Below are 14,182 nucleotides of genomic sequence, written 5' to 3'. Positions count from 1 at the left end.
GTAGCGTGGGTTGTCAGCACCCGGGGCAAGGCAAGTAATTTGCGCCCCCTAACCTGTGGATTTGTGCCCCCTAACCCGTGGATTTGTGCCCCCTAACCCTAACCCTCAGATGTTGCGCCCGGTGCAGCCAGCCCCCCCTGCATCCCCACGCTATGCCACTCTCAACCTGGTGCCCTCCAGATATCTTGGACAACAGCTACCAACAGCCCCCAGCTGATGGGAACCATAGTCCAAGACATCTTGAGGGTATTAGGTTGGTGAAGGCTGGATAGTTCATCAAGATGAAGATGAACTAGAAATCAGAAGTACATAATAAGGAAGCAATCGTGGTGGATATAATTATCCAGAATTCCTAGGGCCCCTTTTATGAGACATAGGAGCACTGGCATTAATAGGATTGGAAAGCGTACATGTCAGTGGTAGTCTTGGCACTGGCGGAGGAAGAGGAGTGCGGAGGGAGCGCACCGCCCCCGGCAGCACGATCCCAGCGGGGTGCCATCATAGCTGCGCCCACCTGCGTTGGATGCCATGCCCCTATGGGTGCCACGCCACGCCACACCCCCAGAATGCACACCACTGGGACACACGCCAGCCCTGCCCCTACCTGCTCTCCGCCCCCTGTCCAGAGCATGAAGCTCCGCCACTGAGTCTGGGAGCATGCTGGGAGGAGAGGGAGGGCAGGGAAGGCTTGGCTCTGAAGGACCCAACACTTTTCCAGTTTCAAACAGGCACTATAGTGGGGGGAGGTGGATAACACCAACCCAAACAGGGAGCAGGCAGAGTAAATTGGGAGGGGTTCTTTTGTTTTGTTTTGTTTTGTTTTGTTTTGTTTTGTTTTGTTTGGAACGTGATGGAGGAGTTTAAGGGCCCTGCTCATCTCTGGAGGGGTGATTCAACAACATTGGTTGTGGTCCCTCACAACCTAACTTCAGGATTCTCATCTCAATTAAGTACAATAGCAAATGGAGTGTGGTTGGATTCTTCTATGCTTTATTTCATGAAGCTACTTAAGTTTTTGCAGTTGGCAAATAAGGTGTCTTGTTTAAGCCTCAAGAAAGCAGAAGCGATGTATTCTTAGGACCTGATGTCAGAGCGTTGAGCTGAATAACCACCCATTTTAGTTGCCTCTGCATTTATTTATTTATTTTAAAGGGGGTGGGCTTTTTCCAACGTCATTGGTTGTTGTTTTTTTACAGAGATATTAGAATCCAGTTTCATGTAAGCCACTTCTTTTGAGGAAGCATCTTACAAATGCATTTTTTTTTAGAAGAGCAGAGGGCATCATGCCAACATTTCAGCTGGCTAGCACAATTTTTAATTAGTCCAACGCAGTTCTCAGTTCCTGGACGTGCAAAGCCCTTGTTATTTGGCTGCCCACGCATCCAGTAACTGAAAAGAAGAGGAAGCATGAATCAATTTAGATGTCCGCTGGCTTCTATGGCATGGAGATGGTGTGGGCTGCAGAGAAAGGTTTTTCTTTGAGCTGGAGGAGTTGAGCAAAGCCACATCCTCTGGCCGGCATGGTCTGGCAACTGTGGCGATGGCTCGCCAGGCACCGCCTTTTCTTCTCCTGAAATGGCCTTTAAGCTGGATTGCACATTGTGCCTTGAGAACATATACATGTTCCAAGACAACACAGTCCTAGCCTTTTACAAACTTCCCTTTCAAATTTGAAATGAATATCTAGGTTTTCTGGAAACCAAACCCAGTGGTGGATCTTGGCATATATCCACCACTGGGTTTGGTTTCCCAAAAAATCATACACACATATATATACATTTTACACACACACACACACACACACAATGTTGTATAACCCAGACCTTAGAAGAAATTTGTTTAGACTTACGCTTCATGAAACCGATGGTTTGCATCAATCCATGACCAGGCGTGACCCCTTTTATACATTCCAATCCAGAAATCATAAGTTGAGCCTTTGAGTTGTGATTCCAAATATAACTGCAGAAGAAAATAATAAAATATTTACTGAAAACACAAACAAAAAAGCTATATATATATATATATTTCTTAAATGTTTTTTGGACAACATCCCTTGCCCAATAAGACAATAGCTCCTTACAGATATTTAGTGGGGATATAATGTGTGTGGGGGGGGGACATCACAATAGCAGGATTTGCCCTTGCCTTGTGCATATTTCCTTGAAATGTCTGAAAAGAGGCCCCAATGCATACAAAATTCATGGAAGGCTTAGAGGACAGATCAGTCACACCAGAGGACCCCATTTTGCCACCTCCCTCAAGGTCTCAGTAGGTCACATTGCTCTCCTCTGGTTCTGAAGACTCCATCCAGGAGGTTCCAGTGGAAGCATGATCTTTCTCCTGCTGGAGGAGAAAGTACGCTAATCAATTACTGATAGATGGGGCCATCTAGGCCAGGATCCTGTTCTCACAATGGCCAGCCATATGCCTGTGAGAAGCCTACAAGAGGACTGAGACTGCAACAACATTCTCCTCACCTGGGATTCCCAGGAACTGGTACTGGGTGGAATAATACCTCCAACAGTGGAAGCATAATATATTCTTTGTGTCTATTAGCCATTGATATACCTTTCTCCCACAAATTTGTCTAAACTTCTTTTTAGACCATCCAAGTTAGTAGCCATCACTACTTCCAGTGGGAGCAAATTCATTATGTGTTGTGTGAAGTTCTTTTGTCTGGCCTGAATCTTCCAAAGTTTGGCTTCATTGGATGTCCCTAAGTTCTGGCATTATGAGACAAGGAGAAAGACTTTTCTCTACGCTCTTTCTCTACCAGTGTGTGGTGTAGTGGTTAAGAGCGGTGGACTCGTAATCTGGGGAACCGGGTTCACATCTCCGCTCTTCCACATGCAGCTGCTGGGTGACCTTGGGCCAGTCACACTTCTCTGAAGTCTCTCAGCCCCACTCACCTCACAGAGTGTTTGTTGTGGGGGAGGAAGGGAAAGGAGAATGTTAGCCGCTTTGAGACTCCTTTGTTGTTGTTTAGTTGTTTAGTCGTGTCTGACTCTTCATGACCCCCTGGACCAGAGAATGCCAGGCACTCCTGTCTTCCACTGCCTCCCGCAGTTTGGTCAGACTCATGCTGGTAGCTTCGTGAACACTATCCAACCATCTCGTCCTCTGTCGTCCCCGTCTCCTTGTGCCCTCCATCTTTCCCAACATCAGGGTCTTTTCCAGGGAGTCTTCTCTTCTCATGAGGTGGCCAAAGCATTGGAGCCTCAGCTTCAGGATCTGTCCTTCCAGTGAGCACTCAGGGCTGATTTCCTTCAGAATGGAGAGGTTTGATCTTCTTGCAGTCCATGGGAGTCTCCTCCAGCACCATAATTCAAAAGCATCAATTCTTCAGCGATCAGCCTTCTTTATGGTCCAGCTCTCACTTCCATACATCACTACTGGGAAAACCATGACTTTAACTATACGGTCCTTTAGGGTAGTGATAAAGTGGGATATCAAATCCAAACTCTTCTTCCTCCTCTACATGAAGCAAAATTGCATACACCTCTTTCATGTGATCCTTCCTCACAGAGTCATTGCTCCACCTGCTTGATCGTTTTGCATGCCCAGCAATATGCTTTTTGAGGTGAGGCAACCAGAACTGTGTGCCAGTATTCCAGCTGCCGTTGCACCATTTCGCCAGTTTCAAGGCGCTCGTTTGCAGACATCTGGAGCACTGCTTAGCCATTGCTTTGCTTTTAAGTAAGAAAAATAATTAGATCCTCCTCAGGCCGGCACATTGAAAATCAGCCCCACCACACCTCTTCACCTCAACTTTGGGGAGCTGCTTCCCCCCCAAAAAAGGTACCTGTGGCGTTTGCCCTCCTAGGTGGGTCATAAGGAAAGGGTTAAATGAGTGTGATGTGATTGGCCAGTGGGAACCCAAGGGGAGGAGTTAGAGTTGGAGTTGTTGGAAAGTCAGTTGGGAGTTGGAGAGGGAAGAGGGAGGATAAGTCTGTGGGTTGGTCGGGCTGTGTGGTGAGGGAGTGAGAGGAACTGTTAGGTGGAGTCAGATAGATAGTTGGGATAATCAGTTTGAAGTTGTTAGGAACGTATAGGTCAGTAAAGAAACCACGATTAAGAAATTGACAAGAAAAATTAACTGAAACCTTAAACTTGTTCATGCTTATAAAAATAAACTTGATTATTTGTTAATGTTAACAACTGTCTGGACTCCGTGTGTACCCGAGAGAAACGGGTTGGTGGCAGCGAATAGGCAATCACAGTGGTGGCACAGGGATCAATAGACTGTCAAACGACCGGGGACCCTGTGTGATCGCCACAGTACCCCCATCTAGTTTGAACTTTAATTTGTGACTGTCCGAATAAAGTGATATAATCTTCTGTTTTAATGCTGGCAGTCAATGTGTAGCCAGTGGGTGGAGGGTAGAGTTAGCACACTATTGCTTACTGGGGAATGAGTAACTGCTTTGTGACTAGCTCTAGCTCTCCTCCTCCTTAATGGATATTACAGAAAACATCACAAACCCATGGAGTTTCCTCTGGTCAATGTGACTTCTTACTGCTCATGGAGGAGAGGAGCAAGAAGCAGCTGTTATAGGACTTGAAGGCTATGTAGTCATCATACTGTGATGGGTTGTCCCTGCTTTGTGTGCATTCCAGCATCCAACCAACCTCCTCATCTCTACTTTCAACATTAATCATTCCGGAGAAAGGTTTTCCCGCACAATAATCTGCACAGTCTTGCCAAGTTCGGGGTGGTTTAAAGATATCAAACAAGTATAACTTCTTGTTATACACCGTCCAATGTTGCTGAAGCCTTCCCAAAATGTCATCTTTCCGTCAAGCCACAAATATGTGAGGAATAAAGAGAGAGAGAGAAAGGATATTCATCAGAAGATAGTTTGAATGTCTCTGCAGAGCTTTAAGCATTATTTATAATGTGAAACAGGTGATATACCAAGACCTTGTTATACAGTGGTACCTCGGGTTACATATGCTTCAGGTTACATACACGTCCGGTTACAGACTCCGCTAACCAGAAATATTACCTCGGGTTAAAAACTTTGCTTCAGGATGAGAACAGAAATCATGCAGCAGCGGTGCGGCAGCAGTGGGAGGCCCCATTAGCTAAAGTGGTGCTTCAGGTTAAGAACAGTTTCAGGTTAAGAACGGACCTCCGGAATGAATTAAGTACTTAACCCGAGGTACCACTGTACTACAAAGTCTCAGTATATTTTATTATATATTATATTAATGAGTTACATTAATGTTTGCAGCAGGAAAGTGTGCAACAGGATTCGATTGTTTATTCTAACCACCAACAACATTAGCCTATTTTCACCGAGATATATAATTCATTTTCTTCTGTTTCTCTTTTTACATGCGTTGAAAATTTGTTAGCCAGTTTTCTAACAAATCTACACAGACAGACAAAAGTACCAGACACAGGTTGAGAGGTATGTGTGAGCTCTGCCAGGTCTGCTGTAAAATTAGACCTGTATGTGGCTCATTCATTTTAAAAGCTTTCAGAACTGTTTTTGAGTGTGATATATAAAGAACAGCATTTGAACAGCAGTGGTTGCAGAAGAGATTTCCACTGCTTGGCATCTTGCAGACAGGTTTTTGGAACCAGTTTAAGTTGAGTGGCAGATACAGAGGTTGGCAGCGCCCCTCTAAAGTCAATAACAGGTTTTTGTTTTTGTTTTGTAATGGGCTCTCCCTGCATTATTCAGCATCACAGTCTCAGAGTAACTTACCAATTGCAACTTGCAGTTCCTGATTTTTTTTGTTCTCTTCAGTCAGCCGCAATGATAAATTCATAGCTACCTTAATTCTGTCAACATCTTAAAAGATTGCAAAAATTCAAGTCAGGGAAATCTCAAGCAACTAGCTACAGCCTTATCCTTATTTTGTGTGTGTGTGTGTTCCAATCCCCACTCAGCTTTGAGGTAGTGGAAGTCAATTACCACCACCCCCTATCACATAAACTCAAACAGCTATACACATAAAGCTCAAACAGCTCTGTTGATGTTACAGATAGGTAGCCGTGTTGGTCTGCCATAGTCAAAACAAAAAAAATTCCTTCCAGTAGCACCTTAAAGACCAACTAAGTTAAGTTGAGAGTCTCTGTCTGTAGAATTGGAACAGATACGGCTGTAACGTAGTGCCTGGCTATATACAATGGACTGTTTGGTATGTTTGGGATGGTAGCTAGAGGCATGTAGATATGTTTGTCGGTCAGTTGGTTTACGGTATAAGGTGGTGTCTATGCGCCCATCCTGTATTTTTATAGTAGTGTCCAAAAAATGTATTTCTTGCATAGATTGATTCATTGTTAGGTTGATTGTGGGGTGAAAATCATTGAATTTCTGGTGGAAGGTGTCCAGGGTCTGTTGACCATGTGTCCAGATGATAAAAATATTGTCAATGTATCACAGGTACAAGAGAGGTTTGAGTGGGTAGGAGTTTAGGAAACGTTGTTCTAAATCTGCCATGAGCTTAGTTGGTCTTTAAGGTGCTACTGGAAGGAATTTTTTTTGTTTTAGCTCTGTTGATAACAGCATTGGAACAAAATGTATCCAGGCAAAGGCCACAAAGGCACAATAGACGTTAGCAGTAAACAAAGTTAGATAGGGCTGTGTCAGCAAGACTACAGGCGAGTACACTGGAACCTCACGTTACGTACCATCCTCCTTGCGAACGTTGCACCTTCCGCAATATCAACCATCATGGACCCTATGATCATCAAGCAAGGCCTTTGTGGTGGTGCAACCGCCAAGGGCTGCCAGGTTGATGTTATCTTATGCTAGGACCTTTCCAGTGGTGGCCCCCTGTTTGTGAGACTGTCTCTGTAATTGTTCTTTGGGAGGAATTTGAAAACATTCCTATTTACCCAAACATTTAATGGCTGAAGGACATTGTTCCGGGCACCCCTGAGGTCACTGGTAGAGAGAATTTTTTTATTGTTTTAAATGTACTTTTTAAAAGATGTCCTAACTGTAACTGCTTTTAGAGCACTCACCCCACCCAAACATTAAAAAAAGAGTTTGTATGGGTGAATTTACTGCCCTGGGCTCCATTTGGGATGAGGGACGAGACAGACAGACAGTATCAGGGACTGGACTGAGGAGGAATGGTGGAGACCTCATCCTCAAACTTTCAGAGAAGAGGAAGACAGTATAGATTTACAATAGTGGTTTGCAGAAGGTCACAGCTCAGAGATAGAGGAGGGGCAAAGCTGGGAAAGAATGGGAGAAGGGGATAGGAAGCCGTGCTGGGGCAGATGGCTGACATGTTATCACTAGAAAGCATTCCAGACTCCCTTTCTCCCAGAACCCAGAAAGCAGTGAAAGTAGGAGAGCAGAGAGCTAAGAGACAAATGGCCTTAAGCAGCCACTGTAAGGGGGGTGGGGCTGTTGACAAGCGAGAAGGGAAGAGGGGAGGAGATTACTCTGAGCAACGCCATTACTCCTAGAGGCTGCCTTTCTAAGCCTCTCTCTGTGAATATTGAATAAAAGACATTGGTAAGAGCTTTTGCTGTGGTTAAACCACAGCAAAAGCTCTTGCCGATCAGAAGGTCGGCGGTTCGAATCGGCATGACGGGGTGAGCGCCCGTTGCTCGGTCCCTGCTCCTGGCCACCTAGCAGTTCGAAAGCACGTCAAAGTGCAAGTAGATAAATAGGTACCGCTCTGGCGGGAAGGTAAACGGCATTTTCGTGCGCTGCTCTGGTTCGCCAGAAGCGGCTTAGTCATGCTGGCCACATGACCTGGAAACTGTACGCTGGCTCCCTCGGCCAATAAAGCGAGATGAGCGCCGCAACCCCAGAGTCGGTCACAACTGGACCTAATGGTCAGGGGTCCCTTTACCTTTAAGAGCTTTTGCTGTCTATTTTTCCCTGGCTGCCTGTTGTGTGTGTGTGTGTGTCAGGGGGGGGGGGGGGTTCGGATTCCCAGATGCCTGGCAGAAGACAGTTAAAATAAAAACTTATTCTACCCACCGATATACCACTGCAACCCACCCATCATCCTGTGGTTTCTGTCCCAACAGAGACATACCAGTAGGAATATGCTCTGCTGGGAGAAAATATGATTGGAGGGGCTGAGTGGGGAGGCTCAGCATCCCAGCTGCAACTCGTTGCTTACCTTCCAAACTCTGGAGATCCGGATATTTCCTGCCCATGTAATCTGAAATCTCATTCACTCCTTTGAGAAAGATGGTTCTTTTTTTCATTTCACGGTTATCTAATGGAAAGGTGAGAGGGAGAAATTTATACAAATGTTCTGATACTAGTCATGCCAAGTGGAAGTTCAGCTTTGCTTTCACACGCAGAGCATGGGCTATTGTAAATTTCTCCAGCCACACAAGCTGAGACAGGAAGAAGCCTTCAAAGCTCACTTAAGACAGAGCCGTAACTACAAGGGGGGGGAGGGGGCTAGCCAGGTTTTTCGCATGGGATGAAGCCTCCAGAGGAACGCTATTGAGGCTCCGAGCCTAACTGTGTGCACACAAATGTGCATTGGGTGTGTTTGCCAAATGGAGGTGTTCACCTGGGTGAAATAAATCCTAGTATTGCCCCTGCTTAAACAACAAGCTAAAGATAACAACAAGTTTAAAAAAGGCAATGGGTTTTGCTATGTACTGAGTTGAATAGGATCCAAAATGCAGCAGCCTGATTGGTCCTAGAACAATAGGATTCAGAATGCAGCAGTCTGGTTGGTCCCAGAACAATAGGATCCATGATTAAATAATTTTTTTAAAAAAAACACAATAGGATCCAGAATGCAGCAGTCCGATTGGTCCGCAGGAGCCACCCAATCCAGCTCTAGGTGGAAGTGAATCCGCAACCTGATTGGCCTACAGGAGAATCCTAGAATTAGCCAATCACGTGGAGCCCCTTGTGTAAATAATATATATAAAGCAGACATTTGGGGGGAACTTCAATTCCTCAGTACTATGAGCTGAATAAAGAGCATGAAATGCACACTTGAGTATATTTCAGTTTTGTTCACATCGGAGTAACTGTCTTGTCCACACCAAGTATTTAAGCGGTTATTGAGGGGCAGCAGTAGAGAAAAAATTGATTTCAATGGGAAAGATTTAGCCAGGCCTTTACCTCACCTACTGAAACCAATGAGAGGAAGTGGGCCTCGGCAGAGATTGGACTGCGCCTTCTCTTTTCGAAAGGTTGACAGTGAAGCAGAGAATCAGAGTAAACCTGAAGGTTTCCACCGTGCTCCCTGCAAGTGTTACTTACACAAGACGATCATAATAGCCGAGACAACGATGCAGCCCACAAGAACCATCATGGCAGCATATAGAGCGTACGGAGAATAGAGGATTGCTTTTGCCCCAATGAGCCTTTCTTGAAGGACAAGAGAAAAGAAAATGATGCTTTAATCATCCATAGCCAACATCCCACTGCAATCCCAACAAACAAGATTTTCACAGTAACCTGTTCAGCTCAACAAGCAAATCTCCATTTTGAAGGAAGTTGCCTTTGAGTCCAAACTCCATGGAGTGAATATGTAAATAAAGGCTGGAATGAAGGCTGTGGAATAGACAGACCTCTGCTTCTAGGTCTGTTTGGATCATTTCATATTTTCTAAGGTGCTGAGCCTGTGCTGAACAGCACAAGACATTGTATGAATATATTTGGATGTATCATTTGGATCTGTTTTATTTTGAAGAGTTCTGCTAGTAAAATTTGAACAATATTTTCATGGGCCTGTGCAATGCTTCATTTCCAAAAGGGGACATTTTTTCAGACACCCAGTCACTTCAGACTGCACAATATTAATATCTGCAACATGGATTTCACACAGTGTGTGTCACAGCCAGCAAGAGAGTGGACTCAAACACCAGATTTTTGCTCCTAAGAACATCAGAAGAGCCTGACTGCTGGATGAGACCCAAGGCCCATCTAGTCAAGCATCCTGTTCTCACAGAAGCCAGTCAGATGCACCACAAGTACAGGAGCACTCTCCCCATCTGCCAGGAATGCATTGTGGCTAGTAGGCACCAATAGCCTAATCTGGCATGAATTTGCCTAAGCCCCTCTTAAAGTGTTCTGTGATGGCCTGGGAATCAGATTCAGAGGCTGAACCTGAGGAATCCCAGCCTCCACAGGAGTCCCCGCCTTCAGGACCAGCTGAGCCAGGGCTGGGGCTTGAACCTGAAGGGCCCTCACCTGTGCTGGATCCTCAGGAGCAGACACCAGCTGAATCTGCTCTGGCTTCGGAGGTGATCGAGGACCCATTGCCTGCAGGTGCTCCACTCTCAGCCCCATCAGGGGAAGGTGAGGTTGCCTCTGGGGCAAGTAACCCTCCAACCTCTCCTGAGCTGCAGAGGCTCAGAGCAGAGAGGCGGAGGGAACTAAGTTCCTGTAGGAGGAGTGCTTGCCTCCAGGCCAGGGGAGGCAAGTCACCTGTGGACCAGGGCTGCCCTATGCCTCAGAGGAGATAAAAGCCAGCCAGCCCAGTCCCAGGTTGCGGGAGCAACATCGTTGGTAACCTGTTCCTGCCGGCACCCTGTCCTGCTCTTCTGCCAGAGTTCCTGACCTCACCCGGCTCCTTGCCTTGGACCCCACTTCAGCCTTGACAGACAGCCCCCATACCACACCCTCGACCTTAGACTTGACTCGGACCACGCCGCACGGTAATCCCCCGGGACCGGCACATTTTCCAAGTTGGTGGCCATCACTCCATCAAAGAATCATAGAATTGTAGAGTTGGGGTTGTCAAGTCCAACCCCTTGTAATGCAGGAATGTGCAGTTGTCCCACAAAGGGATCAAAACCTGCGACTTTGGCATTATCAGCACCATGCTCTAATCAACTGAGCTATGTGGCAACAAATTCCACATGCGCTGTGTCCTTCCCCACTGGGCTTGGTTCAACCTCTGGGCCCAAACAGCTGGTCAGGCTTTGCCACTCATGCCACGCGTCGCCATCATGAATGGTTCCAGATCCTTCCCATCCACCAACCTCCCTTTCTTCTGCTTTCCTGTCATCCTGTGAACAACAAGCTACTACAGACCCTTAAATGTTGGCTTTTTCCCTGGGGGTCCCTTTGGTACACTTTTATTCCGTTGGAATAACTTCTTGACTCCACTGAATCTTGTTGGTTGCTTTGCTGTTGCTGCTGGTTTCACATTTCCTGTTGTTTTCGCAGTTGCTGTTTGGGGTGGGGGTGGGAAGCAGCAGGAGAAGCATCACACGCACGTTTCCATCAATGTACAGCAATGTTCAGTAGATGAATTTTTATTTTTAATTAATTTTAGAGATTTCTCTCGCCCTTTCTGCTAAAGGAGCCCAGAGCAGCACTGTGCTTACTTTGCACTCAAATGAGTGGGGTGGAATAATTTAAGTTATGTCAATTATGTAAGTTCCACATTTTCACCGCAACGGACAGGAAGGTGAGTACCGGTAACGTACTTTTTAGCAGATGAGGAATAATAGCATTGGAATGGAAGCAGTGCTGCACGCAACAAGCACTGGCGGAAGAAGAGGAGTGCAGGGGGAGCGCACCGCCCCCGGCAAAGTGACCCTGGTAGGGTGACATCACCTCTGAGACCCCCACCCACGCTGGGCGCCACGCCTCTGCAGGTGGCATGCCCCACCCCCGGGACGCATGCCAGCCCCTTCCCCGCCTCCTCTCCACCCCCACCCCCCGGTGCCGAAGCATGAAGCTCCGCCACTGGCAACAAGTACAGGGAGGAATGGCAAATGGTGCCCTGCTTACTTACTTGGAAGAGCAGTATGGAGGCCCACCACCACCATGAATGAACTGTGGCTAGAGACAATGAATTCTCCTGAAGAGAAGACAAAAGTCTGAAGCTACCTACCTGCCTCCGCCATTTCATGTGTGTTGATTGTGCTGGTGCCTCATGTCATCTGATCTGCTGAGGGCCTGGTGTTTAAAGAGGAGTCACAGAGCAGTGGGTTCTTCAGCTGCAGCGCTAACATCCCAGACCTGCCTTATTTAAATACATGGCAGGTTGATTGTAGTATTGAGAAGAACATCATCCCCTCCCACCCCACACACACTTTGCAGGGCCACTTGTGGGGACAGCTGGTAGGGCAGCTCCCACAAATGGGCAGGTAAATTTATTTATTTTTGTATTAGTGGGACACGGGGTATTAACTATGTATGTATTAATGGACTAGTTATAGTCTCACATTTCTTCTTGTAGATATATCCCTGCTTTAAGCCGTTTACATACTGTGTTCTCTTGTATATCATTTACTACAAAGGTATGCTTTAATTATGCAGTCTCAGTGTATTTTTAATTTTATTTTTTCTTATTCTACGTGTTAATTCAGTGCAGTTCTGTTACAATAGATCTTGACAGCTTGATGATTAAGAGATTTAGCGACAACACTTCGGATTGCCTGAGCACTGACCCACTGGTATATCACAAGTGGAGACAATATTTACTGTGTTTGCTAGTTCAAGATGAAACAGATTTGGGAAAGAAACTACTTTTGCCATTTTTATTGACATTTATTGTTTCTTTACAGGTAGTTGCCTTGGTGATATTATCTTGTGTTGATTGCAGTAGCCATTGTATCACCACCCTGTTCGCTTTTTTATTATTTAAAAACATGGCAGCTTGATTGTAGCATTGAAAAGAGCATCATCCATTCCCACCCCACCCACACTTTGCAGGACCACTTGTGGGGGCATCTGGCAGCTCCCCCAAATGGTGGAACCTTGAAAGTAGGAGAGCAAAGAGCTCAAAGACAGAGGGCATCTAGCAGCACTTGTACAGGCGGCGGTGGTGGTGATGATGTTGACGATGATGAATGAAGAATGAGGAAGTGGGAGAGATGGGGGAGGTTGAGATTCATTTGGGACAATGTCATTATCCAAGAGTCTGGGTTCTATAGCCTCTCTCTGTAAATTTTAAATTAAAAAAGGAAAGTAAGAAACCTTCCCTTGTCTTTATACTTTCCTGGACAAGCAATCGGGAGCTGCTGACAGCATCCTGACACCCACCCACTCAAGCCTTAGACGTGAGTTTGGAGGTGTGCAGGAGGGAGAACCAAAGGTGGTTGCAGCACCTTGTCCAATGCCTTGCCCCACAGGCTCACATCCAGACCCTATTTTATATTATTTTTTTAGCCCATTTGCATCCTGTTAGAAACAATGGTAGGGAAATAAATGGGATTGAATTACACCAACATGTGGGCAGGCACGCATGAGTTCCTGGTTTGGGAATATGTTGTGTGAATCATAATAATAATTTATTACTTATACTCCACCCATCTGGCTGGGTTTCCCCAGCCACTCTGGGTGGCTCCCAACAGAAAATTAAAAGCACAATAAAACGCCAAACAAAACTTCCCTAAACAAGAAGGCATTGGATCCTTTGGATCCAAGTCATCTCATGGTCCTCCTCTGACATTAGACCAAACTTTCACCAAACAACGTTCCATTTTTTAGCATTTAGTCATCGGATCCCAGCCTCTAACATTGCTGGGCTAGGGCTGCAGAGGTTTCCATGGCAGTAGGGGGTGCGGATCTGACATCAGATATCCCTCTCTGTGGTTGGGGCTGTGTCCTTGATTCTGGAGAGAGAGATCTGATGAAGATTATGGCCCCTGGGATGTTCACCATAAGGACCAGGGGACGATAGCCATAGTTGCCTTTTTCTGAAATTAAAATACCACAATATCATAGCCTTTCCTTGTAGAGACAGTATTGCTTCCAAGTTTCTCTCTGCCTCGGTTTCTTCATGAGTTTCTTTCATCCCCCCAATACCTAGAACCGCTTTCCTTGTGATGTAGAGCCTTCTACATTCTAGGAACACCTCCCACTCAACTTATGCTCTTTCCTGATTGGCTATCTGCCATGCCTAATAGGAATTGCACAGAAAGGATAAACCCAGGGAAAATGTTCATTTCATATCTACTATATTGCTTCCCCCCAAAAAAGAATTGTTACTACAGTTTGCAAAGATGCTGCAAGGAAAGAGCTTTGGCACAAGACAGGAAGAGGGGTGTAAGGGGATCTGTCCTCCACCCCGATGTCAGAGTTCTTCCAATTGGCAGTCTGGAAACTGAGCAGATCTGGCTATCGAAGTTGGGAGTCTCCGAAGCAATTGATCTATGTCTACTATTCAAATAAACATGTTCATGTATTTGCCTACTCAGAGGTTAGGCTCATTGCAGGATTGCAGCTTTGATATGATGTACTGGGGTGTACTGTAATTCAGCGAGCAATAC

At 45.9% G+C, this 14,182-nt stretch overlaps 1 protein-coding gene across 3 annotated transcripts; it reads right to left on the bottom strand.

Moving 5' to 3' along the window:
- Positions 1–968: 968 nt before the first annotated feature.
- Positions 969–13,756, bottom strand: LOC310852812 (CD209 antigen-like protein 2). 3 transcript variants are annotated; one of them, XM_083756869.1, is made up of 9 exons: positions 13,646–13,756; positions 11,800–11,929; positions 10,992–11,129; positions 9,213–9,320; positions 8,101–8,199; positions 5,715–5,801; positions 4,630–4,790; positions 1,850–1,959; positions 969–1,389 (listed from the first exon to the last, which is right to left on the bottom strand). In XM_083756869.1, the coding sequence occupies exons 2-9, from the start codon at positions 11,810–11,812 to the stop codon at positions 1,215–1,217; spliced, it is 891 nt and encodes a 296-aa protein (XP_083612995.1). In that variant the 5' UTR covers positions 11,813–11,929; positions 13,646–13,756; the 3' UTR covers positions 969–1,214. The 3 variants fall into 3 exon arrangements, with proteins under 3 accessions (XP_083612995.1, XP_083612997.1, XP_083612996.1); XM_083756871.1 differs by having other exon boundaries at positions 11,800–11,927; positions 13,625–13,745; XM_083756870.1 differs by having other exon boundaries at positions 11,800–11,931; positions 13,625–13,737.
- Between the last annotated feature and the right edge of the window lie 426 nt (positions 13,757–14,182).

Source organism: Podarcis gaigeae (genome assembly GCF_964106915.1).
Source record: "Podarcis gaigeae genome assembly, chromosome: 9".
Classification (NCBI taxonomy): domain Eukaryota; kingdom Metazoa; phylum Chordata; class Lepidosauria; order Squamata; family Lacertidae; genus Podarcis; species Podarcis gaigeae.
The sequence above is the reverse complement of the archived record's forward strand: the minus strand, read 5'-3'. Positions and strand labels throughout refer to the sequence as shown.